Source organism: Mustela nigripes, chromosome 2 (genome assembly GCF_022355385.1).
Source record: "Mustela nigripes isolate SB6536 chromosome 2, MUSNIG.SB6536, whole genome shotgun sequence".
In the NCBI taxonomy this organism is placed as follows: domain Eukaryota; kingdom Metazoa; phylum Chordata; class Mammalia; order Carnivora; family Mustelidae; genus Mustela; species Mustela nigripes.
The window spans coordinates 19,133,355-19,157,585 of NC_081558.1; the positions used below are offsets into that span (position 1 = coordinate 19,133,355).

Genomic DNA, 24,231 nt, shown 5'->3' on the forward strand with positions numbered 1-24,231 from the left:
CATTTTAAACAGAAGTCAGAAGGTGCAGTACCCTCTGTTTCCTAGCCTTCTGTTTATTTCTACATGTTCATCCCACGTAATTAGGTGTTTATCCTCCAATATGCGGCTTCCAGGCAGCTGCACGATAAGTTTTGTAGCCAGTCTGCAGTACACACACTGAAGGCCGAGCACCATGGTCCTGGTTTTCCTTAATACAATATGCAATGCTGTGATGAATATCTTAGTTTCCAACCTTTTTGCTCAGATTGGTGGCTGTGGTCATCCTTTCTGCTCAGGTCAGAAAGGTGTGGAAGACCAGCCAGGCTCTGGGTCTATGAAGTAAGGGACACCCCTGCTAGCCTGACTGGTGCCTAGTCTCTCCTGCCCTTCCCTGCCATCACAGCCACTCAGTTCTGTGCCACTGTGGGACACCGAGGGAGTCAGCCTGCCTGCCCAGGTTCTCCTGTCCACAGGGAGCTCTTTGATTCTAGTAGAGCCTGACTCCGTGAGACCCTCTGCACGCAAGAGCTTTGGACGAGGCCTGGAGAGGCAAGCAGAAACCTACTAACTTACGATCCCCAGCAAGGTGCCACTGAACAGGGCAGTTGAGGGCTGCAGGGTCAGATAGCTCTTGGGGTAGGCCTGGTGGCCGATAAGCCCAGGCAACACCCTCAGAGCGCAGCATCCGCCCTTCTTTGCCCAGCTACCCAGGGCTCTGCGCTCCTCTTCCCATCTGCCTCGGAGCCCCTCCAGGGCAGGGACTGGCACCTGCTGGTGGATGTATGCCTCGTAATGGACAAGAAGGGAGCCAACGGGTCAGCCACAGGTCTGCAGGTGATGCCTGTTGGGGCAAGCTTCGGCTCCTACCCAGTCTTTCTGGGCCACGCCCTCAACGCCGTTTCTTCCGGCTCCGTCCCCGCCCCACCCCGCCCCTATATTCAAAGATCCATTGATCTGCCCCCCTCCCAGGCCGCGTCCTTCTTAGGGTCCATTCCCGGCCGACCCAGCTTTTCACTTCACTGGCTGTTCCCGTCTCAGGCCTCGCCTCCTTCCCACGCGGGCCACGTCATCGGTCACAGGCCTCGCGCACCCAGAGATCGATCCTGTATTCCATTTCCTAGAACAAGCCCCTCTCCTCGGATACCCTATGGCCTCTCCTCCCAGCACCAGGCCTGGGACTTGCCCTCTGACCAGTCCGTCCTCCCGGAAGAGGCCTATTCCTCCCCTCGAGGCCCCAGACCCCAAGCCTCCCGGACTCCCGGGTCCAAACTCTGATTGCTCCCTCACAGGCCCCACCTACTCGCCGTCGAGGTCCCGCCCCTCCGCTTAGGGTCCTCGCCCATTCGTCGAAGCTCCCGCCCCTCCCGCGGCGCGGCGCTGCTGCTGCAAACGCGAAGGGCGGAGGGAGGTGGGCCGCTCCTGGCTCCTCCCCCCGGAGCCTCACTTCCGGGCGCCAGCCCGCGCCGCCCCGCCCCGGCGGCCGAGAGGTACCATGGAGCGCCAGGTGAGGGCTCGGCCCGCGGTGCCCGTGGTCCTTGCAGGCCGGGCCGGGCCTGACCCTGGTGTGTCCCCTGCGCAGGTGCTGCTGAATGAGCCCGAGGAGGCGGCGGCGCTGTACCGGGGCCTTAGCCGCCAGCCCACGCTGAGCGCCGCCTGCCTGGGCCCGGATGTCATCACGCAGTACGGGGGCCGCTACCGGACGGTGCACACCGGTGTGTGGATGGAGGGGAATCGAGGGGCGGGCCCGTTCCGGAGCCGTGCGCACGCGTGGAGAGGAGGGAGATGTGGAGGGTTTGCTGCTTGACGGTGCGCCCGAGTGTGTGGAGGAGGACGGGGCTTGGAGAAAGTGGTGTGGGAGGGTGCACCCCTCAGAGGACCCCGTATGGGGGACGCTGCTCGGTGCGCTGTGGCGTGGTGCCCTTGAGTGCACGAGTTGAAGATGGGGGAGTAGAATTCAGACTGGGATATACGGCGTGGGCCTTGTAGGCTCACCCCTCACCATATCCCCTACAGGTGCCTGGCTCCCCTCAAGTTCTAGGATGGGGGTGGGTGCTAGGAGCAGAATAGTAGTTTTTCTCTGACATGCCATCAGCTCAGGCCTAGACTTGAGTTGTTACTAAGTGTTGTCCATCCTGCTTCCAGAATATCAAGACAGACTGGGAAGGTGGGCTGGGCCTTCCTCTTGAGGGGCTGAGAGGAGCCTATGCTGGTACTGGTCAACTCAAATTAAGTCTCATGCCTCTCCTCACAGAGTGGACCCAGAGGGACCTGGAACGCATGGAGAACATTCGATTCTGCCGCCAGTACCTGGTGTTCCATGATGGGGACTCAGTGGTGTTCTCAGGGCCGGCGGGCAACAGTGTGGAGACCCGGGGGGAGTAAGTTTGAGGGAAGAAGCTTGTGGGCAAGGCCACAGCTGTCTGCAAGCCCTGCCATCCATGTGCCTTGGTGCAGGTAGGGCCCTGAAGGGAGGCCAGGAGCCAGGTTCTTGCCCCTTGGGAACTCATGTGTTCTCTATAGACATGGCCTGATAAGCACTGGAGGCTTTGTCCAAACTTGGGCGTGGACTAGAGCCTGTGGAGCTTCAGGAAGGCTGGGGAGTGTAGAGCCTCTTCCCCAGGCAGGAGAGGCAAGGCCAGCTGCCGTAACAGAGCTACAGGGGCTGCAGGGGCAGATGTGGACCAGTCTCAAGAATCTTGTCTAGGAGGTTGCGGCCAGGAAGGGGGTAGGATGGGACTGTGGTTTATGACCATGACCTGCTACCCCATGTCTTCCTCAGGCTGCTGAGCAGAGACTCTCCTTCAGGCACCATGAAAGCTGTGCTGCGCAAAGCTGGAGGCACGAGCCCTGGGGAGGAGAAGCAGTTCCTGGAAGTGAGTCTGCATGGGACCAGGCGATGGGTGACTGGGGGCTCAGTCCCACAGATGAGGCTCTGTTGGGGGGCAGGTAACCTGATGCCCAGATGTCCTCAGGTGTGGGAGAAGAACCGGAAGCTCAAGAGCTTCAACCTGTCGGTGCTGGAGAAACATGGGCTTGTGTACGAGGATGGTAGGCAGCTGGCTGGTGAGCAGACAGGGTGGACAGGAGGGGCAGCCGGAGCCCAGGGCTCCCCCTGATGAGCCTTCCTTACACCCAGACTGCTTTGGCTGCTTGTCCTGGTCACACTCGGAGACACACTTGTTATATGTGGCAGAGAAGAGGCGCCCAAAGGCTGAGTCCTTCTTTCAGACAAAAGCCTTGGACATCAGCGGCAGTGATGATGAGATGACCAGGCCGAAGAAACCAGACCAGGCCATCAAGGTGCTAATGTTTATAGCCAGTCCATAAAGCCCCTTCTGGGCAGCCTAGGGCTCAGTGCTCCCTGCCCATATCATGACTGTCAGAACTGGGGAGGTAAGACAGGCTGGACACTGAGTATCTTGTGTTCTTAGGGGGATCAGTTTGTGTTTTATGAAGACTGGGGAGAAAACATGGTTTCCAAAAGCACTCCTGTGCTCTGCGTGCTGGACATCGAGAGCGGCAACATCTCTGTGCTTGAGGGGGTCCCTGACAATGTGTCCCCTGGACAGGTTAGCACTGACTCGGCCTGCCTCACTCCTGGAGTCTGGGAGCCCAGCTTGAGCTGCTGCCCCTTGTTCACCCTTGCTCCGGGGTTTGGGTTACAGGCATTCTGGGCCCCTGGAGACACAGGCGTGGTGTTTGTAGGCTGGTGGCATGAGCCCTTCCGGCTGGGCATCCGCTTCTGCAGCAATCGCAGGTGAGGAAGCAGGGTGGGGCCGGGGAGGGGGCCTTGCAGCTCCAGCTGGCTCTGAAGCTGAGTGTCTCTCTGGTGGTTCCAGGTCAGCCCTGTACTATGTGGACCTCACTGGCGGTCAGTGTGGTAAGTGCTGGTGGCCCCCTGTGCTTTGCTGACATATGCTGGCCCTGCCAGCTGCACGGTGCTCACATTTTCGTCTGGTCTAGAGCTTCTCTCAGATGACTCTCTGGCTGTGTCTTCTCCCCGCCTGAGCCCAGACCAGTGTCGCATCGTCTACCTGCGGTACCCATCTCTGGTCCCCCATCATCAGTGTAGCCAGCTGTGTCTGGTGAGCTGGAGGAAGGCGTGGAGTGGTCAGCCCAAGGAAGGGATGGTGGATGGGAGCTCTCTTTGCTTCTCACCTGCCCGTGGTCAGGCTCTATGTGGGGTGGGAAATAGCCGGCAGTCACAAGAGCATTGGTCCTAGGCCAAGAAGAGCTCCTTGGGAGTCACAGGCCCCTTCGGACATCTGTCCAGGTCATCAGAAAGGAAATACATCAGGCTTGCCTCACTTGCTCCCCTCCTCTGAGGCTCCCCAGGGCTGTCTGAGAAGAAGATGGATACAGAACTCTGTGCCCCGAGGACACCGCCAGTCCCCCGGTGGGCCTGACCAGTGTGTTCTCTTGCAGTATGATTGGTATACCAAGGTCACCTCAGTGGTAGTGGATGTCGTGCCTCGGCAGCTGGGAGGTAAGAGGCATGTCTCCGCTTGGGTACAGTGGAGCCTGCAGTTCTGTTTTCCTGCCATCTGTTAGCCCCTCTGCCAGGCCAGCTGCCTCGGCTCTTCTGTCCTGGGTTCTTTCTGAAGTGTCCCTCCCTGCTGGGCCAGCTCCAGGCCCAGCCTGTGCAGGGAACGGGGCCCTCACCACAGGGGACAGTTCTGAGAGGAGGAAGTCATTTGGACCAGAGCTGAGATCAGAGTGGCCCAAGCTGGCAGGGGGTTTAGATGGTGTCCTCCCCGTGCTGCAGCTCCTGGTTGGATCTCGTGCTTCCGGTGGCTGGTTGAAACCCCTGCTCCAACGGGTCTTAGAAAGCACACTAGGTTGGAATGTCCTACTTGAAAGGCTCCGAGCTCGAGGGTGCTGCATTGTCCCACTCCCAGTCACCACCCAAGTGTTTGTCCCATCTAAGCCTTTGAGTCAGTGGAATCTCTGGGTGAGAGTGGCTCTTGGCTGAGAAGTTCCGGTCATAGTCTCAAGTGCTCACCACTCTATTTGGGATCCTGGACCATCCCAAGGACATGAGGTCTCTTTTTTCAGGCCATTCTCTTTTTTTTCAGGCCACCTGGCCAGCTCCAGGGGTCCAATGGAAAAGTCATGGCCTGTTTATCTTCAGAGATGCAGGGATGCAGTGGTGGGGACCTGGTCTGAATCCCAGCTGTTCCTTATCAGCCGTGTGTCCTTGGATGGCATCCTTACCTCCCTGAGCGTCCATTTATTATCTGTGGGAGGTGTTAGCCCTTGTCTTCTTGATAGCATTGTAGTGAGGGTTAAATGAATGGTACCTATTCAGCCCTCTCTGCCAGACACTCTGCTGAGCACCATAAGGGACAGACAGACAGGTGTTGCCTTGGTTACAGCACTCGGTGCCTACCAGGGTCTCAATGAGAGAAGCTCATAGGAGAGCCAGTGCATTTCTTCCAAGCAGCAATGGTTTCTCTCAGAAGCGCTTGAGCTTTGCCTCTCCCGGGCCCTCAGAGGCCTCTTCCCCAGCCCCCTCTTCAGGCAGCTCTTCATCATTTAGGTCCCCCCACCCATGTGTAGACTGTCATTTTGTCACAGTTACAGGGGCCCTGGAGGGAGTTTCCCAGCAGACCAGCCTTCCTCATAGGCTTGACCTCCCACACCTCCACTGCTGCACGTGGCCTCAGCCCTCCTATCTTTGCAGAGAACTTCTCTGGGATCTATTGCAGCCTTCTGCCTTTGGGATGCTGGTCGGCTGACAGCCAGAGAGTGGTTTTTGACTCAGCTCAGCGGAGCCGGCAGGTAAGGAGCCCCATGTTAAGACACAGCCCCACTGATCAACCTCCAGGAGCCCTGGGCCTAGGGTGTAGCCTGTGCACACTGCTGGTGTAATGCCCAGCCCCAAGGTCTTACAAGCTCCTTTGGGCCCTCTGCCCCTGTCCTGGACTCTTTCTTGAGGAGCCTGGCTGCCTGCCTGGCCTGGTGCCCCACAGCGGAGCCCTTGGCCTTTTCTCCTGATGCAGGGGTGCAATTCCCCTTCCTCCCAGGCATTTCCAGTTGGGGGTCAGGGGACTGCCCCTCGGTAGGCCCCCGAACACTATATGGGGGGCTGATGGAGATAGGACAGAGGCTTCCTCCTAGGGATTGGATAGGGACACCTACAGTATGCCAAGCTTTTTCTTTGAGTGTGAGATCATTTGTTCCTCACACTAGCTCGGGGGCTCAGAGGCATTCCCTGTCTTGCCTGGGGTCCCTCTGCAAGTGGCGATGGGGCTGGGATTTGAGTCCAGGCCTCCAGACCACTACCATTGGCAACTGAGGAGCCATTGTCATAGTGGCTCATAGCCCTGGCCTGACCCAGGGGTCCCTAAAAGGGCAAAGAGCAGGTGGGGGGAGGGGCCTATAGGGCTCTCGGATGTGGTGCCACATGTGTCTCCCCCTCTGCTTTAGGACCTGTTCGTTGTGGACACTCAGATGGGCAGTGTGACCTCCCTGACAGCTGGTGAGCAGGGCTGGGGAGCAGCCCAGCCAGGCCAGGGGAGGGACTGGAGCTCCGGCACATGGGGCAGTAGTGGCACCCTTGGCCACTCTGCACCACTGACTGTCCCGCAGCCTTTACTGCATCTCGCAAGGACCCTGACCATGCAGGACCTTCCCAGCCAGCAGATTGCCTCCCCTACTCCACTCTGCTCTGCACATCCTGGCCCTGCCTCAGCATACCCCCTGCTTCTCAAACCTACAAAATTTTCTCTTGCTGAGATCTGCCAGAGTCATCCTTCCCCGACCTCCCAAACCTCAGGCAGAGGCAGCTCTGCTATCCGAGGGCCCCTGAGAAACCCTGTGTTGGCTCGCTCATCTGCCTCTTATTTGGGCCTGTGATTTTGCCCCTAAAACATCTTTTGAGTCCTCTGCCTGCCCTAACTGTAGTCCTTCCTCCACAAAGATCCCAGAGTATTGTTGCTAAACTGTACATACATCCATGCTGGAGAATCTCCATGAATCCCATGGCCCAAAACCAGCACCACTCCAATCCCCTAAGGCCTAGCTGTGCCCCCCTCCCCAGCAGACTATTGTCATAAAGTCGTGCATGGACATAACATGGCGGTTTGCCATGGCCCTGGGTTTTCAGTCCCTGGGCTTTGTTGGCATCTGCTGAACAAGGGACTCAGCAGGAGGCTCACCCAGGGCTGCATGCAGTGGGGTGTTTGTGGCAGTCTTTTTGTGGGTGTTCATTTGCTTCTCAGAGTGAAAGGGGCGCCCTGGCGTAGAGCCACCAGCCTGGGACTCTGGCCATGCAGGGAGCGGGTGGGAAAGGTGGTGGCATCTGCCTTCTCCAGGGGGGTCAGGTGGAAGCTGGAAGCTCCTCACAATTGACCAGGACCTCATGGTGGCACAGTTCTCCACGCCCAGCCTGCCCCCAAGTCTGGTGAGTATTGCTGGGCCCCAAACCTGGTGAGGGTTCTCTGCAGGCCGAGCTCCCCAGGTCAGGGAGCTGGCCTGCGTCTGACTGGGGCTGGTCAGTGTGTGGGAGGCCAAGACGCGGGCCCAGCCCGGCATGATCCACAAGGGTTTGGCACCCATGGAGAGGAGCTACCTGGTGTAGGTCTGCTCTATAAAGAATGGGGTGCCTGGGAAAGTGCCTGGTCCTCCAGCAGAAGGGAGCATAAAGAGATAGCAGAGCCTAAAAGCTCAGGAGGACAGGGTGCGTGTTCATGTGTTCAGTGCCTGTGCACACACCAGCTCACAACAGGAGTCTATGATGTATGCTCCGGAGGTGGGTAGAAGGCCCAGCAGAGTGAGAGCTGCCCGCCTCCCACTCTGGCAGAGGTGGAAGGGCAGGGAGGCAGCCAGGCCACCTATGACACGCTCTTTCCCCTTGGCAGAAAGTTGGGTTCCTGCCTCCTGCAGGGAAGGAGCATGAAGTATTATGGGTGTCCCTGGAGGAGGCCGAGCCTATTCCCGACATCTCCTGGGCCATCCGGGTACTGCAACCACCCCCAGAGCAAGAGAACGTTCAGTATGGTGAGCTGGGCTGGGGCAGAGAGACACGTCCCAAGTTCCCCAGCACACAGCATCTGTGGCCACCTTCTGTGCCTCTGGGGGTTCTCTCATGGGGTTCTCCGGGGTGCATGTTCATGGGGAGTAGTGTCTGGGTATGGGGTATGTGGGTGCCTACTCTGGGAATCGGAGCTGGGCATCACCAGGCCAAATGCTCTGTGGTGGGGAAACCAAGACCCAAACACACCACCTTACTTGAGGCCTCTGACCATCACACCTCACCCAGAATGCTGTCCTGACAGAGTGGGACTCCCCAGTTAGGACAGGAGTAGGAGCCTCCTGGGGTGTCTTGGTGCAGGCTACCTTGACCAGATCTTTCTTTCAGACGTTAGCCCCAGACCTACAGCTACAGCTCAGGCTTTGGCTGGGAAAGCCCCCTGGGCAGCGGCTCTGGCTCTGCTGACTCCTGCTTTCTCCCTGCAGCTGGCCTGGACTTCGAAGCAATTCTTCTGCAGCCCAGCAACCCTCCCGATAAGACCCAAGTGCCCATGGTGGTCATGCCCCATGGTAGGCATCTGGTCTAAGGTCTGCTGCCCTCCCACTACCCATCCTAGCTGGCTCTCACTCTCTGCTCCATGTCTGCAGGGGGGCCCCATTCATCCTTTGTCACTGCCTGGATGCTCTTCCCAGCCATGCTTTGCAAGATGGGTTTTGCGGTACTCCTGGGTGAGTGAGCAGGGCCCTGCTGCAGTGGTGAGCTGTGTTGGGGGGGAGAGGGTGGGACAGGCGCCACAGGTGCCACCTAAGTCTCTAGGCCTGTATACAGCCCAGACCTGGCAGCTATTACCAGGGACTTCCACGCAGAGGGTGCTGTGGTCATGGGACAACAGCCTCAAATCTCTTGGCCCGGTGCCTCGACAGTCTGTGGAGCAGCCGGCTCCAAGGCCTGCTTCACGCGGGTTGAAAGTGCGACCATGGGGCCAGGCACGTCACCAACCACCCTGCCTGGTTCTTCCTTGGCCTCCAGTGAACTACCGTGGTTCCACGGGTTTTGGCCAGGACAGCATCCTCTCCCTTCCCGGCAACGTGGGCCATCAGGATGTGAAGGATGTCCAGGTAGCAGGGACTGGGGCTTCTGGGCCGGCTGGAGGGTAACCATCGGGGTGTGTTCCATTCGGGGATGGAGAGGCAGCTGGCTACAGCACGCTCTGCCCCACCCTGTAGTTCGCAGTAGAGCAGGTGCTCCAGGAAGAACACTTTGACGCTGACCGAGTGGCTCTTATGGGTGGTTCCCACGGTGGCTTCCTCTCCTGCCACCTGATTGGTCAGTACCCTGAGACATATGGTGCCTGTGTGGCGAGGAACCCTGTGATCAACATCGCCTCCATGATGGGCTCCACCGACATCCCTGACTGGTGGGTGTGCTCCGCAGGCGCCTGCCCTTCTCTGGGTTGCCTTGGTCCCCCACCAACGAAGCCCCCGCAGAATCCAGGGCTCTTGGGGCAGCTTCAGTGCCTTCTCTTGCAGGTGCGTGGTGGAGGCTGGGTTCCCCTACAGCAGCGACTGCCTGCCAGACCTCAGCGTGTGGGCCGAGATGCTGGACAAGTCCCCCATCAAGTATACCCCTCAGGTAGGTGGCCCTCCCCCTGTCTGGATGCTGCCAGTCTGTCCAGAGCCTGAGGGCCCAGCTCACGACCACTCCCCACCTGCCCCTGCCCAGGTGAAGACCCCGCTGCTCCTGATGCTGGGCCAGGAGGACCGGCGTGTGCCCTTCAAGCAGGGCATGGAGTATTACCGTGCCCTCAAAGCCCGGAACGTGCCTGTTAGGTGAGTGCAGCAGGACAGTCCCGGCAGCTGGTGGGCAGGTGAGCAGGGGAGAACCCTCCAGCCTTAAACATCACCACTACAACCACTACAGGCTCCTGCTCTATCCCAAAAGCACCCACGCACTTTCAGAAGTGGAGGTGGAGTCAGACAGCTTCATGAATGCTGTGCTCTGGCTGCACGCGCACTTGGGCAGCTGAAGCCCCGTTCCCTGCATGAGCGTGAGCTTCCCTCTTGGAGAGCCCCAGGGTCTGGCAGATCGGCACGAGGATTCCTGGGCTCTGGACTTCCTGGATGGGTGAGCAAAGGAATGCAGGCTATATGGTCATAATAAATGAGGACACAGAGTCTGGTTCCTGCTGGTACTTTGTACCAAGCCATCCCTAAACCCAGCCTCCCCGTTGGGGTTCAGAGTGCCATAGGCCCTGGGCATGGTAACTTTAAGGACCTCACCTACCTGCAGGATGAGGGGGAGGGGACAGTGGAGGCTCAGCTGCTGCCTGTCAAGGCCAACTGGGATCTCACTAGGCTAGCTCCCTCTGCTCCAGCCCCCTTCTGTTAGGAAACTGTCCTACAACACCGTTCTCTTACCAGCAGTTTATCTAGGGAACTAGTGAGGACCTGCCCTTCCAGAGCGCCTACAGGCTAAAGTAGTCCTAATATGAGGTCTACCAGCCCAGCTGTGCCAGCCTTGAGCCACCGAGGCCCTAGCAAGGGCATACACCGACTAATTTCCCAGCAGAGGCTAAGAAGCACCCTGCACAGGTGTAAAGAGGAGAGGCAGCTTTATGTCTGACAGGAGGCTCTGTACTCTCCAAAGTACATGGGATTGAAGTTGGGCTTAGCCCAGCCGCATGACCTTGTGAATCCAGTCCGTAAACACAGAGACGCGCATGAAGATGGCTGGCCATCGGGGCCGGGCGCACACTCGGTTGGGGATTATAATTCCCTCCAGGACCCAGCAGTCATGGGTAAAGCAGGCAAGTGGGCCCCCGTAGTCACCCTGGTAGATGGAAGAACTGGTAAGGGCGCCCTGGGCCAAGGCAGACACTAGCCTCCTTGGGGATAAAGTAGTACATTTTCCAGTTCTCAAGCCCTCCTTGAGCTGAGAATGGGTACCCCAGCACTGACCTCACAGGCACCCACAGGTGCCAAAAGTCCCTCAGTGCACATCTCATTCTCCCGTACACGTCCTCGGTGCTTGACATTACATTCCTGGTTGGAGATGACGTTCAGCGAGGCCACATTTAGAACTTCATTGTTCCCTGTACCTATAGTGATAAGAGTGGGGAGGAGGAGAGGGCCTTCTGGCCTGGGGTAGTCCTTGCCCCTGCACCGTGTTCTTTCTTACCTTTGGTCTCACCCCAGCCTGCGATCTCACACTTGGTGCCTGGAGGCACCACATACCGCTCAGGGGGCAGGCAGATCAGGGCCACTCGCTGGTTCAGGGTCACGGGTCTTTAATGGGAATGAGGGTGCTCAGCATGTAAGCCCACAAAGCTCAGCCCCCACCCCCCACACCTCTTGACTTGTCACACACCTCTTCAGCTTGAGCAGAACAAGCTGGGAGCCTGAGGGCCCGCACACCATCTTGGCCACGGGGACCTGCTGCAGGCCTGGCTCCCCCGGCTGTGGGTTCTGGAACAGGGTGCCCAACCACACCTCATAGCCCATGAGAGGCACATGGCTGGGGGAGAAGCTCTGCTAGATCAATCATGACTCATAGTCTGCTGCCCGAGGGCTCACCTAGGAAAGGTAGCTAAGGGGCCGATGAAGGCAGAGGGGTGGGATGGGGTCCCCATACCCAGGGGAGGCTCACCAGGAGGAGAAGCACTGGCGGGCAGTCAGTACCCACTGCTCCTTCACTAGGGAACCCCCACAGAAATGCTGGCCCTGCCTGGAGTAGAGGTTAGGAGGGAACAGTGAGTTCTGGGACACAGGCTGGACTTGCCATCTCTCGGCTAAGACCCCTGAGGCCAGGGACAGGTCAGGTTCCCCCTCCCTTGGCATAAGCGCAAAGGTAGTTGTGCCTCACCGATTGCGCAAGCTGACTGTCCAGGGCGAGTTCCCAGGCTGGCCCCCCACCACACGCAGCCTGGAGCGCTGCTGGTGCGAGCGGGTCACCCTCTTGCCACACTTCTCAAACACCACCTGGTCTGGGGGATAGATGGGCCTCGGGAAACTGGATGGATGGAGGCCCCCAAGAGGTCCCAACCCATCCCTGGCCCAAGTGCATACTTGGGGGCTCCAGGATGGACGGTGGTTGGTCAGCATCTGAAAGAACCAAGTTCACCTGCGTTGAGAAAGCCCGCCTTCAAAGGCGGAGGCAGGGGGCGGGCCCCGAGGGAGTGTGGGGCTTACCGCAGCGCCGAAGTGCACAGTAGTCGAACGGAGTCCCAGGGTCCGTAGTGTAGCACCAGGGCCCATGGCTATCCCTATCCGGGTTCCGGCAAAAGTTCTCCTCCAGGTGCGCGTCGGGGGCGGAGGTGGGTGTGAACCTGGGCGGGAGAGGACTGTGTCCTAGCAGGGTAATCCCCAATCCCCGCAGGGCTCCAGTTGGAGAGTCAACGGCGTGCCGCCCTAGGGCTATATGCCCGGTGGGAGCCTGTGGCCTTTGTCCTGGAGGGGTCGGGCGCGCGGACCGACTCACTGCGGCTTGTGCGGCTTCTCCGCAGACCAGTGCTGGCAAGCGACGCCCTTGCGGGTCCTGCTGACCGAACCGCGGTACCGCTCCCCCACGCCGTTGTAGCAGTCTGAGGCAGGCCGGGGCGGCAGTTAGCGGGTTCTCGCCCCAGCCCTTCGGCTCCAAGCTTCCAGTCCCAGCTTGGGCCTTACCTTCGGGCCGCAGGTCGTCGGCGCAGCGCGGGATCTGGTAGCAGAAGGCCACGCGCATGCCAGGCCGCGACGTAAAGCACCAAGGCGCTTCAGAGCCGTCGGGGTTCCGGCAAAAGTTTTCCCGAAGGTCCCTGGGCAGGTGCTTCCTCTCAGCTCTTGGTGGGGCCAGCCCGCCAGCCAGCCAGCCTCGGGCTGGAGCCCCGCCTCCCTCTGCCTGCCCCCGCGACCCCGCCTTCCTTCAAGCCCCGCCCCGGGACCCCACTCCAGATGTTCCAGCTGCAAAGGTACGCCCCCCAGCGGCGGCCCGCCACCTCACTTGCAAGCGTATTTCTCTGGAACAAAACGATGCCGATGTGGGTTCTGCGCGTCCCACCGCTGGCAAGGCACGCCCGCGGCGGTGGTGTTGGCCGTGCCCCGGTAGCCCTCGCCCTTCCCGCGGAAGCAATTGAGAGTCGTGGCCTCCTGACGCGGCTGTGCTTCGGACCCTTGGATGGACGGGACAGAGCCCGAGTGGGAGCTGAGAGCACCGCTGGGGCGGAGGAGGAGTCCAACTCCCCGGGGCCCACGGCCGGGTCACGCCCAGTCCCTCCCCTCTCCGCAGGCAGGCCACGCCCCCCCACGTTTCCCAGGTGTCCTCCCAGGCCCCGCCCTCGGGCCTTACCGCAGCGGGGGATGTCGCAGAACTCTCGCTCCACCAGTGGGTCCGTGGTATAGCACCAGGGCCGCTCGGACCCATCAGGATTCCGGCAATAGTTGTCGTCCAGATCTTTGTCAAGGAACCTGGGTGCGCAGCGGGGCGCGAACAAGGCCCTGGCGCTCAGGACCAGTGTGGCCCCTGCAGTATCCCGGGTTCCGCCCTTGGAGTCCTGGGCCCTCCCCTAGCCCGGCCCCGCGATGCGGAGCTCGCCTACACGCACTTGCCGGGCTCAAAGGGGTGCGCGTGCGGACGCTGCAGGTCCCAGCGCTGACACTCGCGTCCAGACTCGGTGCGGTCCACTGCGCCGCGATAATCCTCGCCATTGCACCAAACGCAAGCGGCTGCAAAGACAAGGCCGGTGGGCTCGTAGACGGGCGTGGGCATGTTCCTTCAGTCTTGACCCAGAGCCGCTTACCCTCCCGGCAGGACTTGATGCCACAGCTCTGGAAGCGCACTGCAGGGTCTGTCGTGTAGCACCAGGGACCTCCGGGGTCCCGGTCAGGGTTACGACAGAAGTTCTCCTCCAAGCCGTTCCGGAGTGTGGGAGTGTACCTGGGGAAGACAGCAGCAGTTGAGTGCGTGCTGGGGTTGGGGGCAGGCGCAGGGCCGGGCAGGGACAGAGGGGAGGTGTCTGTCTTACTTGTGGTCATTGGGGAATCTTTGGCTCCAGTGCTGGCAGGGTAGGCCGCCAGTGGTGATGGCCACTGTGCCCCGGTACTTGACCCCATTGTCCATGATGCAGGTTCGCACGTAGTCTGGAAGAGACCCGTTGTCAACACGGCCTGAGGCCTCCGTGCCCTATCCCTGGCCTACGTTCTCCACAGCCACTTACTTTTCTTTTGGAAGAGGTCACAGCGCCCCGAACGTTGCAGCTGTGTATAGGGTGAGTACTGGGTCCATGGCAACAGCTGGCAACCGTGGCTGCTCACATTGTAGTGGAAGGCCCTGGGAGGACGAGGCACAGGGTCGCCCAGGTTCACCTGCCACCCGATCTTATCTACGTCCTGCGGTTACTCACCTGCAATCCAGTAGGGGCCCGCAGCGCCCTGCACACTCCTCAGCATCAGCCACATCCTCTTGCCAAGGACCAGGCCCCACCGTGTGTCGCAGATGTTGCAGTTCTGTACCCCGGAGCACCTGGAAGTCATTCAGGGGCGAGCGCTGCCCTGCGGGGGTGGGCATGCATGTCAGTACATTGATTTCGGCAATCCACACTTCATTCAGGGGATTAAAGCTACAAGGCCTCTGAGATGGACCCTGTACAGAGTGGGAGAAGCCCAGACATAGTGGTTACCACCAATGGTCATGTTTACTGGGCAAGGCACTAAGCCCAGGTCTAAAACCTGCACTATATTGAGAGCGGTGGGTGATGGTGCTTGCCCTAAGGAGCCAATTTCATCCCTCAGCTGAGAACGCCTTAAGGCTCAGAGCTGTCCTATTACACAGCCGGCGCCCCCTAGTGGGAGCCCATGTACAGAATACCCAACCCAGGCATTCTGCCTCCGAGTCTGGCCTTCCATCAGCACTGGGGCATATGCTAGGTTAGAAGCTTAGATTAGGCTCATTAGGGTAACTGCCTGCATGTGTGCGTGCATCTATGCAGTTCCCACACTGCCTCGTGCTACAGCAAACATTCTAACACAGGCCAGAATAGGCAGTGTCTCTATGTATTCCTGGGGCTGCCCCACTCTGCACAAGAAGCCAAGAACACTCTTTGCTCCATGACCAGTAGAAAACAGAGCACCTGCCTTGAATAGCAGGATGGGCCCAGGGATGACACCTTCCTGAAGGCAAATGGGGATCAGGGTGGGGGGCACTCACCAGGGACCTCTGAGCACTGCGTCAGAAGCAGCAGGAGTGGGAGCCACCCCATGCTCCTAGCTGGAGGTTGCACTGTGACCCACCACAGCCCTAACCGGGAAGTTGTGAAACCTGTCGCTGCGGGATTGGGTGGCTCTGCCTCCACCCCCACCCCCACACTCCCGCCCCCACTAGAGGCCTACTGGAGCCTGACCTAAGATCCAGTGGCCACAATGGGGGTAGATCCAGGCCTCAGGCCCCCTTGGTGAAATGCAAGGGCCCTCACCCTGGCACAGCCCCTGCCCTGTGTAGTGGGCAGGTGTTCAGTGGGAACACTTGATGTGCCTTGGAGTGGGGTTGGAGACCCTCTGTAGCCTACGTCATTCTGAAGAGAAGAGTGGTGTGGAGATGATTGGTGTCAGAGGCTTGGGTTCCAGCCGCTGGGTGGTGTGATACTAATCTTTTCTAAGCCTCAGCTTTTCCCTGTAAAGTGGCAAATGTTGCCTGACCCAGCCTCAAAGCAGCCTGCCCCTTCTGCTGGCTTATCAGCCCCAGCTGTAGGCAAGTCAGCCCACACCCGTGGTAGCAGAAGCCAGAGAGGCTCCCCTCGCCACGTCACAGGTGCCATTCCAGGAAAGGTAAGCGAGGCCACTTGTCTGGCCTGAAGGGAAGCGGGAGTGACAGACAGCAGGGACCCTGGCAGGTAGCCTTTCAAATGTTCTAGAATTCTCTGGGGCAGGCCTCCCAGTACGGGTGGCAGTTGAGATAAGCTGCCTGGGACTCCCAGTTAGGACGTGGTGCTCGGCCCGGGATGAGCTAGGAGCTTCTGTACAGGCGGGGGTGAGAGGCGGTTGGGCTGTGGGTCGAGGCCGAGGCCGGGAATGACCCGGCTGGAGACCGCGAGGGGGCTCCCTTGCGCGGAAGCCGGACGCGAGCCGATGCGCGTGCGCGATGAGCGCGCGGTTTGACCCTAGACGGGCGCCGTAGACGAGAGGCTGGGCGGATGTTGTGAGCCGGGGCGCCGCGGCCGAGGCTGGGGGTGAGTGAGGGGCGGCCGGGCTCCGCGCGGGGCGGGTCCCTGGGGCTCCCCTCCCGGCCGCAGCCGGCCCAGTATGAGAGTGCTCGCCGCTCAGGCGTTGCAGCCTGTGATGCGAGACTCCGGGTTGGAGCTGGCTGGGAGGATCCTGCGGAGCTTGGGGCCGGGCGGGGGCGACTTGGGGGAGACATGCGCTGCTCTCTGCGTCCTTGGACTCCGAGAAGGGGTCGGTTTCGTTCTGAGCCCGGATCCCTCGGCGGGGCTGGACAGGATCGACGTGGCAGGGAATCCCTGAGCAACGTCAAGTCCGCCAAACACCTGGGGCCGGGGCCTTAGCACCTGACACCCGGAGTGGATGTCTGGAAGGTTTGCCGATCAGATGAGTGACCGGCTCTAATCTGCCCCGCACCTACTGTGGTGTGAGAGGGGCAGCGGTCGTGGACGCCCGCGGAGGGCCCGTCGCAGGCATAGGCGCCAAGGCAGGACAGTCACTTTCCCAAGGGGCAGGCGTGGTGCGGACCGTGAATGGGCAAGGGTGTGTGGTGGGAAGAGAGGACCTGTGTGAAGTGAGATAAGGAACTGGGCTGCAGAGATGGAAGTGCGGTCTAAGGCAGTACTAGAAGGCCGGGCTCCAGACTAGAGTTAATAGAACTTTCTGTGATGATGGAAGTGTTTTATATTTTCAGCGTTTGGTACAGTAACCGCTAACCATATGTGGCTACCGAATTCTTGGAATGTGGTTAATATGAGAAGTTGAGTTTTAATGTTTAAGTTTTAATTCAAATGTAAATAGCCCTACGTGGCTAGCGGCTACTGCGGTGGACAGCAGGGCTCCAGATCACTGAGGAGGAGGTCACCGGCGACTTAGCAGCTGCAGCAACACCAGGACATGTGTGGGGTGGACAGCAGCGGGAAGAGCAGCAGGGTCTGCAGTGACCACTGGGTGAGGGTGGTGCTCTGATGGGGTGAAAGTCTGTGCATGCGAGTGGGAAGAAAAATACTAGCAGGCTTTTGGACAAGAGAAGGGAAGAAAGATTCTGGATTTAGGTGTCAGCAGGACTTAGAGCTGGAGACGGCATCAAGCCCTTGGGTGATGGACCACACTAGGGGGAAAGGTGGTATAGGGTTCTCTCTACTGGATGTGAGCTAGACCCAGTGTGACTTAGAGCTGAGAAGGAAACAGAAACAGGGTCTCTCTGTCTCTAGGCCACCTCACTTTGGACACTGGGGTCTTTTTTCTGGGGCTGAGACATTCAGTTTGGTGCAGTAAACCTATACGTGATAACTCTTTCGGGCCCTGTACTGAGCACTGGAACGTGGTGGGGTCCAGGCCCCATCCATCCTCCCTAATGTAGGAAACTGGGAGGCCCCTGCTCTCCTGTGCTCTGGGGTTGGTTGGTTTGTAAATATGCAGGCACCTGGCCTCACCTGCTCTCAGGCCTTCTTGCCACCCCAGAACTGAGGTCAGCATGGGGTCCCTTGGCTGGCTTCAGATAGACAGACTCTGCCTCTGGCTCAGCCCCCCAGGACCGCTGGCTGCCCACAAGAGATGAAGGATGGCATCCAAGGGGTCCAGCATGTCTTTCTCCCGCAAGAGCTATAGGCTGACGTCAGACGCTGAGAAGTCCAGGGTCACAGGTAAGGGCTTGCAGGGCTGGGAGGAGGCTCCTTGTGTTGAGGGAAGAAGGAAAAGACCAAGGCAGTAAAGTACCAGGTCTCATGAGCTTTAGGCCTTGCTGCACCCCTTGTACCCAGAAGCCAGCTCTCTTTCAGCAGCCCTGGGGCAGGGTCCCCAACGTGACTGCTTTTCTGACCCCTTGAAGGCCAGCACAGTCTGGGAGCTGCACTGACCACTTGACCCTTCTCTCCCTCTGTCCTGTGGCACAGGCATCGTGCACGAGAAGCTATTGAATGACTACCTGCACCGCATCTTTTCCTCTCCTGAGCATGCGCCCGCCGCGGCCGCCAGCAGGTACGGCCCCATGGGTGGTGCCTCACTCTGAAGGACTAGACCGGAGCCTCTGGGTAGGCTGGCTTGGGCTCTGTTCTCACTCTGCTGCCCCCAGCTGTGAGACCTCTGGCCAGAGAGTCTGCATTCCAGACTGCTTCTTCCTCTCGCCTGGCTGTGTTAGTGTCTTCCTTCTGAGGGGCTTATGGAGGCTGGGGAGCTGGTGCACGTTCAGTCCTTACAACAGCGGCTCACTCCCCCTCCCTGGTCCGCATCTGGTCTGTGTGTGCACCTGCCCACCCTTGGTCCCATACCGCTCCTCTGTAGCCTCCGCCTGAACCTATAAGGTACAGACTGTACCAGCCCCTTGCCCTGCAAGCTGAGTGCCTTTAAACTTAGTCCCTATCAAAGTTACAAGTGCACCTGAGCAGAAACTTAGAAGAAAAAGAAAAAAAATCTGTTATTTTGTTATTCTGGCATGATCACATGAGTGTGATTTCTTTCTGGTTTCCTTATCTTGTGATGTACGTCATTTAGATTGTACTGTATAGAAATTTTTAAAAATTTCTGTCACCTTCAGTTGTTTTTCTTTTTTAAGATTTTATTTTTATTTTAGAGAGAAAGAGCGCACGAGCAAGTGAGCCCATGAGATAGGGGAGGGAGAGGGAGAGAATCTCAAGCAGACTCTGCACTGAGCGTGGAGCCCGATGCAGGGCTTGATCTCACGGCCCTGAGATCATGACCTGAGCTGAAACCAAGAGCTGGACACTTAACTGACTGAGCCACCCAGACACCCCCACCTTTAGTTCTTTAAAAAACAAAAACAAGTTTTATTGAAGAATAATTGACATGCAATAAACTACATGTATTTAAAGGGTAGAATTCAGTAAGCTTTAATCCAGATAACCTGTGAAAACGTCACTGCCATCAAGCTAGTGAACAGATCCCTCACCTCCAAAAGTATACAGAAGTTTAGATCCTATCTTTGTCATTAAACATTTTGCCCTGAGTGCGTCTTTATTTCTGTATTCCAAATCTTGGTGGGCATCTATTAAGGCCAGGGGTCTGCTGTGGCCTTTAGCACTGTCCCTCGCTTGGAGGGGTTATTTTTGTGAACAGTGCTGTGAAGATTCCAAGGGTTGGAGTCATGTGGCTGGACCATTTGAACTGCAATCATTTTTAAGACTATGGCTAAGTTCCTTCTTTCAAGGATCACATGGATTCTGCCTTCCTGCGGTGAGGCTTGGGTGTCCCTGCCTCTCAGCCCCCTTGCCAGCTGGCCTATTTAGTCTTCCACGGTCTCTGCTCTTTGGGCAGGCACAAAGGACGGCACTGTTGCCCGTTCCATTTAAGTGGCTCTGGTGGCCATAGGATTCCCACTTCTGGAGGGCCACTGCCCACCTCCATGCCAGCCCTGGTCGTGGCCTCTTCCCAAGGCCATCTGATCCCTCCCTCATGTGATATCAGAAATGGTCATGCCGCCACTGGTTCTCTGGCTGCCAGGAGGGAGAGCAGGTGGCAGGGCCATCACTCAGTGCTTGTGTGGATGCGGAGCCCTGGGCCCGGGATCTAGGCAATCTAGAAAGGACGGACAAGTGCTGGGTTGGCCAGAGGGTAGTGCTGAGTCTCAGGCCGGCTTCCCCCAGCTTCTCCTGAGAACAGGCACAAAACTAGAGCAGCCCTCTAGGCCCATAAGCACTGCCCCAATGGCAACCTTGATCCCCAGGCCTGTTGGGGTCTTTGTACATGGGGTTGGCCGAAACTTTCCATGCTATTGGTGGGGCACTCCATGGCATAGCCACCACCTGGCCTTGGCTTGGGGTTTAGCAGGAATGGGGAGAGTAGGCTTCGTGCGTCTCTACCTCCCATAGCTTAGTAGGAGCTCATGGCAGGGGAGCATGTGGTTGGCACGTGAGGCTGGGTTGATGCTACCTTGCCAGAGAGTGGGTGCTTTGGCCCATCTCTGTCCCCTTCTAGAGCCCACTGGTTTGGGCCAGTGAAAGGGGAAGGAGCTGGGACCAGAGGTGGCAGAGCAGGTGCCACCCATCTGTGGGCTAGACCTAGATGGGTGCCGGTCTCTGTTCTACTCGAGCCCTGCTAATTACTGCCACCCCGTTCTCTGCTATTCTTAGAAGCTGAACTCAGGATAGAGCTGGCCAGCATCATGCAGAGGCCTTTATCCTCTGAGCATGTGCACTGGGAGGATAAGGGGGCCCCTCTGGCTGGGGCAGATGGTAGGTTGGCAGGCCATGTGCTCTCCGCCTGTACAGGTGGGTACAGGACAGAGCCAGCCAGCAGCTTAGAGGGCTCAGCCCTTCATCTTCCTTAAGGCCTGTCTCATTTGGCACAGAATTCCCTGGCTGCGACCGCAGGCCTGGGGTCAAGGGCCGACGTAGCTGTCATTGGTACAGGCCACTGGGGACCAGTACTTCTCCCAGCCTTCCTCTTCCAGGCGAATCACCGGAGTCCCCTTTGAGGGCAGGGGGGTTACGGGCTATGCAGAGAGCACACGTTATGCTTTGGAATCTTCCCTGCCTCTCTGACCTAGAGCTTTTGTTCCCTCTTTACTGATGAAGGGATTAAGGCTGAAGGAGGGCTCTTCTTTTCCTTTTTTTATTTTTCTAAGCCCTGAGGTACGCCACACTGGACCAGTGCTTCTTAGTTTAGTGGATAATCCAGCCTTCTGGCCCGCAGCATGGCAGAACCTAGGACTAGGCACAACACCTTTACTGGAGTCTGGGCAGCCACTGTCTGAAGCTCAGAGGAGTGGGAGCGGGAGAGGGGTATAGTGTCCTCTGGCTGGTTTCAAGGACTTTTGGGCCCCTCGCAGCCTCTCGCTCTCCCCAGGAAACCCCTGAACTTCCAGAACCTGCCAGAGCATCTGGACCAGCTGTTACATGTGGAGGATGAGGATGAGGAGAGCCAGGGTATGTAGCAGTTTCTGGGATGGGAGTTGGGGAGCCAGGCTGGGCTCAGGGTGTCCTGGGCCTGCCCTCTGTGCCTCCTGTCAGATCCTGTGCCCTGCCCAACCCCACATTTACCTCTCCTCTTCAGGACAGGTTGAAGGGCGGCTTGGCCCATCCACTGTGGTCCTGGACCACACAGGTGGCTTCGAGGGGCTTCTTCTGGTGGATGATGACCTCTTAGGGGTGAGTGAGGACAAGGCGAGGGGTCCCAGGTCCAAGCCCCTCCTGACAGCCCCAAATTCCTCCTGATGGGGTCTTGGGCTCTTTACCTTTTCTTTGGGGGGCTGTAGCCACAAACCGTTCCTGATGGGTTCCTGACTCCTCAGGCTCAACGCCCTCCTGACACAGCCCTAAAACCTTTTGGATGTGACTCTGGCCCCAAGCTCTTCCCAGCACAGCTATGAGCCCCTCCTGTCACTCTCCTGACCTAGAATCCCTTCTGACAACACCAGCTGGGTTGGGGATGGGGCCCTTCCCCCTCGGGGAGGCAGTCTGAGTGCGGGAGAGGCTCACCCTCCCCGTTCTTCACCCAGGTGATCGGACACAGCAACTTCGGTACTATCCGCTCTACCACGTGCGTGTACAAAGGTGAGACCACGCTGTGCTGTGGCCCGGCTCACGGGAAGGGACTCTGTGGGCCCAGGTCTGAGGCGGGACACAGTCTTGGTCTGCCTGCTAGGCCTGACTCAGCTTCTTACAGGGAAATGGGTCTACGAGGTGCTCATCTCCTCCCAGGGGCTCATGCAGATTGGCTGGTGCACCATCAACTGCCGCTTCAATCAGGAGGTGCGTGTGCATGGGAGAGGCCCCTCCCCCTTGCCGGCCTCATCCGGGCTCAGGACAGGACCATCACCCAGACGTGCCCTCTGGAGGAGGACTGCGTCCCGCCCCTTCCTAGGGCTACTTGGCCCAGGAAATCACTCAGTGTCTCAGAGCATTAGCCCCTTTCTCTACAGCTCTGTGGGTCTGAGGCTTATGGCCAGCAGGCTCTGGCCCTGCTCCTACCTGCCTCCCCTGGACCTTACAAACATTTCCTCCTTAGGAGGGGGTCGGAGATACGCACAACTCCTACGCCTATGATGGCAACCGGGTGCGCAAGTGGAACGTGACCACGACAAATTATGGCAAGGTGAGAACAGAGACCCATCGCCCACCTGCGCACGTCCATTCTCACAGTTTGGCAGGATCACTGGGCAGCCACGAGACGCTGTTGGGCATGGGGGGTGGTGCAGGGACTCAGGTCCTCTGCACTTTTTGTCCCCTCCCCTGGGTGGTAGTGGAGACACAGCCTCGGGGGCAGAATGGGCAGGCTGCCGGACTTCTGTGCATCTGTAAGGCCTCCTCCCCCCGGCAGGCGTGGGCAGCGGGGGACATCGTGAGCTGCCTCATCGACCTGGACGATGGCACCCTGTCCTTCTGCCTGTGAGTCTCCTGCCTCTACCCGCAAGCCTGGGCTCTGGGCTCTCCCCAAGCTGCCCTCAGTTTCCCAGTCCCCATAAGGGGGCCAGGCCGACTTTGGTAGCTGAAGGTGGAGAGCCACAGCAGGGCCTGGCTCCCTGGTTTTTTTCGGTTGCATCATTCTTAGCACTGGCTCACAGGCCTTCCCTTCTGCTCTAGGAATGGCGTGTCACTGGGCACCGCTTTTGAGAACTTGTCCAGGGGCCTGGGCATGGCCTACTTCCCAGCCATCAGCCTCTCCTTCAAGGAGTCCGTGGCCTTCAACTTTGGCAGCCGTCCCTTGCGATATCCTTTTGGGAAGATGTCTGTGGACTGCATGGAAGCTCTCAAAACGGGGATGAGGGGCTCCCTGCCCCAGGGAATTCCATGGGCTGGTTGTGGGCCACAGCTGCTGTGAGGAGAGGGGAGGGTACAGCATAGGTGGGGGCCAGGGAGCACAATTCTTGTGGCAGCCTTGTAAGGGGGGTACTATTGTCACCGTTGTGGAAGAGAGAAGAACAGGAAGCGGTGGGAGAAGCGGCATTCCACAGAGAGGGCGAGTTCTGCTGCACTGCCCCAGGGCCCAGGCATCTCCTTGGGGGTCTCTGTGGAGAGGGGTGGGGGCGTTGGAGCCACGGATCAGGTATTGCCAGCTTAACTCTGTGCCACCTACCCAGTGGCAGGCTACCGGCCCCTGCAGGACCCGCCACGCGCTGACCTGGTGCGGGCTCAGAAGTTGCTGGGCTGCTTCCGGGCAGTGCTCAGCGTGGAGCTGGACCCTGTGGTGAGCTGGGGTCTGGGCCAGGCGAGCCGGGGACCTTCTACCCCCCTCTGCGCCTCACCATTCTCCCACCCCATGCAGGAAGGCCGGCTGGTGGAGAAGGACAGCTCTGAGTGGCAGTTGCAAGGCCAGCCCACCGTCCTCCTCACGCTGGCCCACATCTTCCACCGCTTCGCGCCGCTCCTGGTGAGGGGACGTCGGGGCAGGGAGGGGGGCAGAGGCGGACTGGGAGGAGTGCCTGTGCTGGGAGCTGCAGTGCATGAGGGTCAGGATGTGACCCGAGGGAGGACAAGATGCTTCCAGCTGCGGGCATTGGGGGAGGCCTTTGAAGGTGGACAGCGAGTGACCCGGCTAAGGGACTCGTGTGTGCGAAACACTGAGGAGATCCGGGGCCAGAGCTGTCCTTGTGTCTCGCTCAGACCCCAGAAGGGCTAATCTCTGTCTTGGGGTCGCTCAAGTGTGCCTGAGAGTCTGTCTTTGCCTGTAGCCAGGACCACATGCCTGGGCTGGGGTGCTGGGAGTGGGGTGGGGGCCGCCACCTCACCCGTGTCCGCCCTTGGTGCAGCGCAAGGTGTACTTGGTGGAGGCTGTGCTCGTGAGCTTCCTGCGCGGCGTTGTGGAGGCGGGCAGCCCTGCACAGGCTCAGGCCGTGGTGCGTCAGGTTCTCGACCTCCTGTGGCTCTTCATGGAGGTGAGGCTCCCGACTGCCGGCCTCGGGCTGGGAGGTCGGGCTCTACAGAGACAGGGGAGGTGCGGGAAGGGTTCGGCAAAGGGCCCACGGGTGGCCGTCCTGGTGCCTGGCCTCCGCTGGGCAGGTGTGCAGTAAGGCCTCCCTCCCCTAGGACTACGAGGTGCAGGACTGCCTCAAGCAGCTGATGATGTCCCTGCTGCGGCTTTACCGCTTCTCACCCATCGTCCCGGACCTGGGCCTACAGGTGGGAGAGCCTGCCC

General features: G+C 59.1%; 3 protein-coding genes across 10 annotated transcripts in view; 2 read left to right on the forward strand and 1 right to left on the reverse strand.

The window, feature by feature from the left end:
- Positions 1–1,379: 1,379 nt before the first annotated feature.
- On the forward strand, positions 1,380–10,127 carry APEH (acylaminoacyl-peptide hydrolase). Of its 3 annotated transcripts, XM_059389743.1 has the most exons (22): positions 1,380–1,483; positions 1,559–1,691; positions 2,231–2,357; positions 2,759–2,852; positions 2,952–3,027; positions 3,116–3,279; positions 3,411–3,548; positions 3,645–3,736; positions 3,819–3,859; positions 3,943–4,064; positions 4,405–4,465; positions 5,663–5,760; positions 6,409–6,460; positions 7,296–7,384; positions 7,842–7,980; positions 8,440–8,523; positions 8,602–8,682; positions 8,984–9,072; positions 9,181–9,371; positions 9,484–9,586; positions 9,677–9,783; positions 9,875–10,127. In XM_059389743.1, exons 1-22 carry the CDS (start codon positions 1,472–1,474, stop codon positions 9,978–9,980), a joined length of 2,199 nt encoding a protein of 732 aa, XP_059245726.1. In that variant the 5' UTR covers positions 1,380–1,471; the 3' UTR covers positions 9,981–10,127. The 3 variants fall into 3 exon arrangements, with proteins under 3 accessions (XP_059245726.1, XP_059245728.1, XP_059245727.1); XM_059389745.1 differs by lacking the exon at positions 9,181–9,371 and having other exon boundaries at positions 9,875–9,965; XM_059389744.1 differs by lacking the exon at positions 1,380–1,483 and having other exon boundaries at positions 1,563–1,691; positions 2,231–2,433.
- A 421-nt stretch (positions 10,128–10,548) lies between these two features.
- On the reverse strand, positions 10,549–15,252 carry MST1 (macrophage stimulating 1). 3 transcript variants are annotated; one of them, XM_059389748.1, is made up of 18 exons: positions 15,134–15,248; positions 14,331–14,478; positions 14,145–14,257; positions 13,953–14,067; positions 13,728–13,864; positions 13,533–13,653; positions 13,277–13,395; positions 12,932–13,100; positions 12,616–12,746; positions 12,431–12,533; positions 12,142–12,278; positions 12,019–12,054; positions 11,816–11,936; positions 11,600–11,677; positions 11,321–11,467; positions 11,132–11,238; positions 10,912–11,051; positions 10,549–10,783 (listed from the first exon to the last, which is right to left on the reverse strand). In XM_059389748.1, the coding sequence occupies exons 1-18, from the start codon at positions 15,183–15,185 to the stop codon at positions 10,622–10,624; spliced, it is 2,136 nt and encodes a 711-aa protein (XP_059245731.1). In that variant the 5' UTR covers positions 15,186–15,248; the 3' UTR covers positions 10,549–10,621. The 3 variants fall into 3 exon arrangements, with proteins under 3 accessions (XP_059245731.1, XP_059245730.1, XP_059245732.1); XM_059389747.1 differs by having other exon boundaries at positions 10,912–11,045; positions 15,134–15,242; XM_059389749.1 differs by lacking the exon at positions 12,616–12,746 and having other exon boundaries at positions 13,537–13,653; positions 15,134–15,252.
- Positions 15,253–15,802: 550 nt separating this feature from the next.
- RNF123 (ring finger protein 123) overlaps positions 15,803–24,231 on the forward strand; it is a 28,501-nt gene continuing 20,072 nt past the window's right edge. For 2 of the 4 annotated variants that reach the window (XM_059389739.1, XM_059389742.1), the window contains exons 1-14: positions 15,803–16,151; positions 17,668–17,786; positions 18,036–18,120; positions 20,944–21,023; positions 21,151–21,245; positions 21,596–21,650; positions 21,763–21,848; positions 22,105–22,191; positions 22,417–22,484; positions 22,680–22,805; positions 23,169–23,283; positions 23,362–23,466; positions 23,846–23,971; positions 24,123–24,215. In XM_059389739.1, the coding sequence (XP_059245722.1) occupies positions 17,705–17,786; positions 18,036–18,120; positions 20,944–21,023; positions 21,151–21,245; positions 21,596–21,650; positions 21,763–21,848; positions 22,105–22,191; positions 22,417–22,484; positions 22,680–22,805; positions 23,169–23,283; positions 23,362–23,466; positions 23,846–23,971; positions 24,123–24,215 (1,203 nt within the window). In that variant the 5' untranslated portion in view covers positions 15,803–16,151; positions 17,668–17,704. Of the gene's footprint in view, positions 16,152–16,724; positions 17,092–17,667; positions 17,787–18,035; positions 18,121–20,943; positions 21,024–21,150; positions 21,246–21,595; positions 21,651–21,762; positions 21,849–22,104; positions 22,192–22,416; positions 22,485–22,679; positions 22,806–23,168; positions 23,284–23,361; positions 23,467–23,845; positions 23,972–24,122; positions 24,216–24,231 lie in introns of those variants that run through there. The other 2 variants (XM_059389741.1, XM_059389740.1) reach the window with 2 other exon arrangements.

Excerpts from the sequence above, each read along its gene's own strand:
- APEH (XM_059389743.1), top strand. Across the intron at positions 9,372-9,483 it reads TCCACCGACATCCCTGACTG|GTGCGTGGTGGAGGCTGGGT; the intron begins GTGGGTGTGCTC and ends CTTCTCTTGCAG. Across the intron at positions 9,587-9,676 it reads CCATCAAGTATACCCCTCAG|GTGAAGACCCCGCTGCTCCT; the intron begins GTAGGTGGCCCT and ends GCCCCTGCCCAG.
- MST1 (XM_059389748.1), bottom strand. The coding sequence starts at position 15,185 with ATGGGGTGGCTCCCACTCCTGCTGCTTCTGACGCAGTGCTCAGAGGTC. Across the intron at positions 13,654-13,727 it reads CATCAAGTCCTGCCGGGAGG|CCGCTTGCGTTTGGTGCAAT; the intron begins GTAAGCGGCTCT and ends TTGTCTTTGCAG. Across the intron at positions 13,101-13,276 it reads CTGCGACATCCCCCGCTGCG|GGTCCGAAGCACAGCCGCGT; the intron begins GTAAGGCCCGAG and ends CGTCCATCCAAG.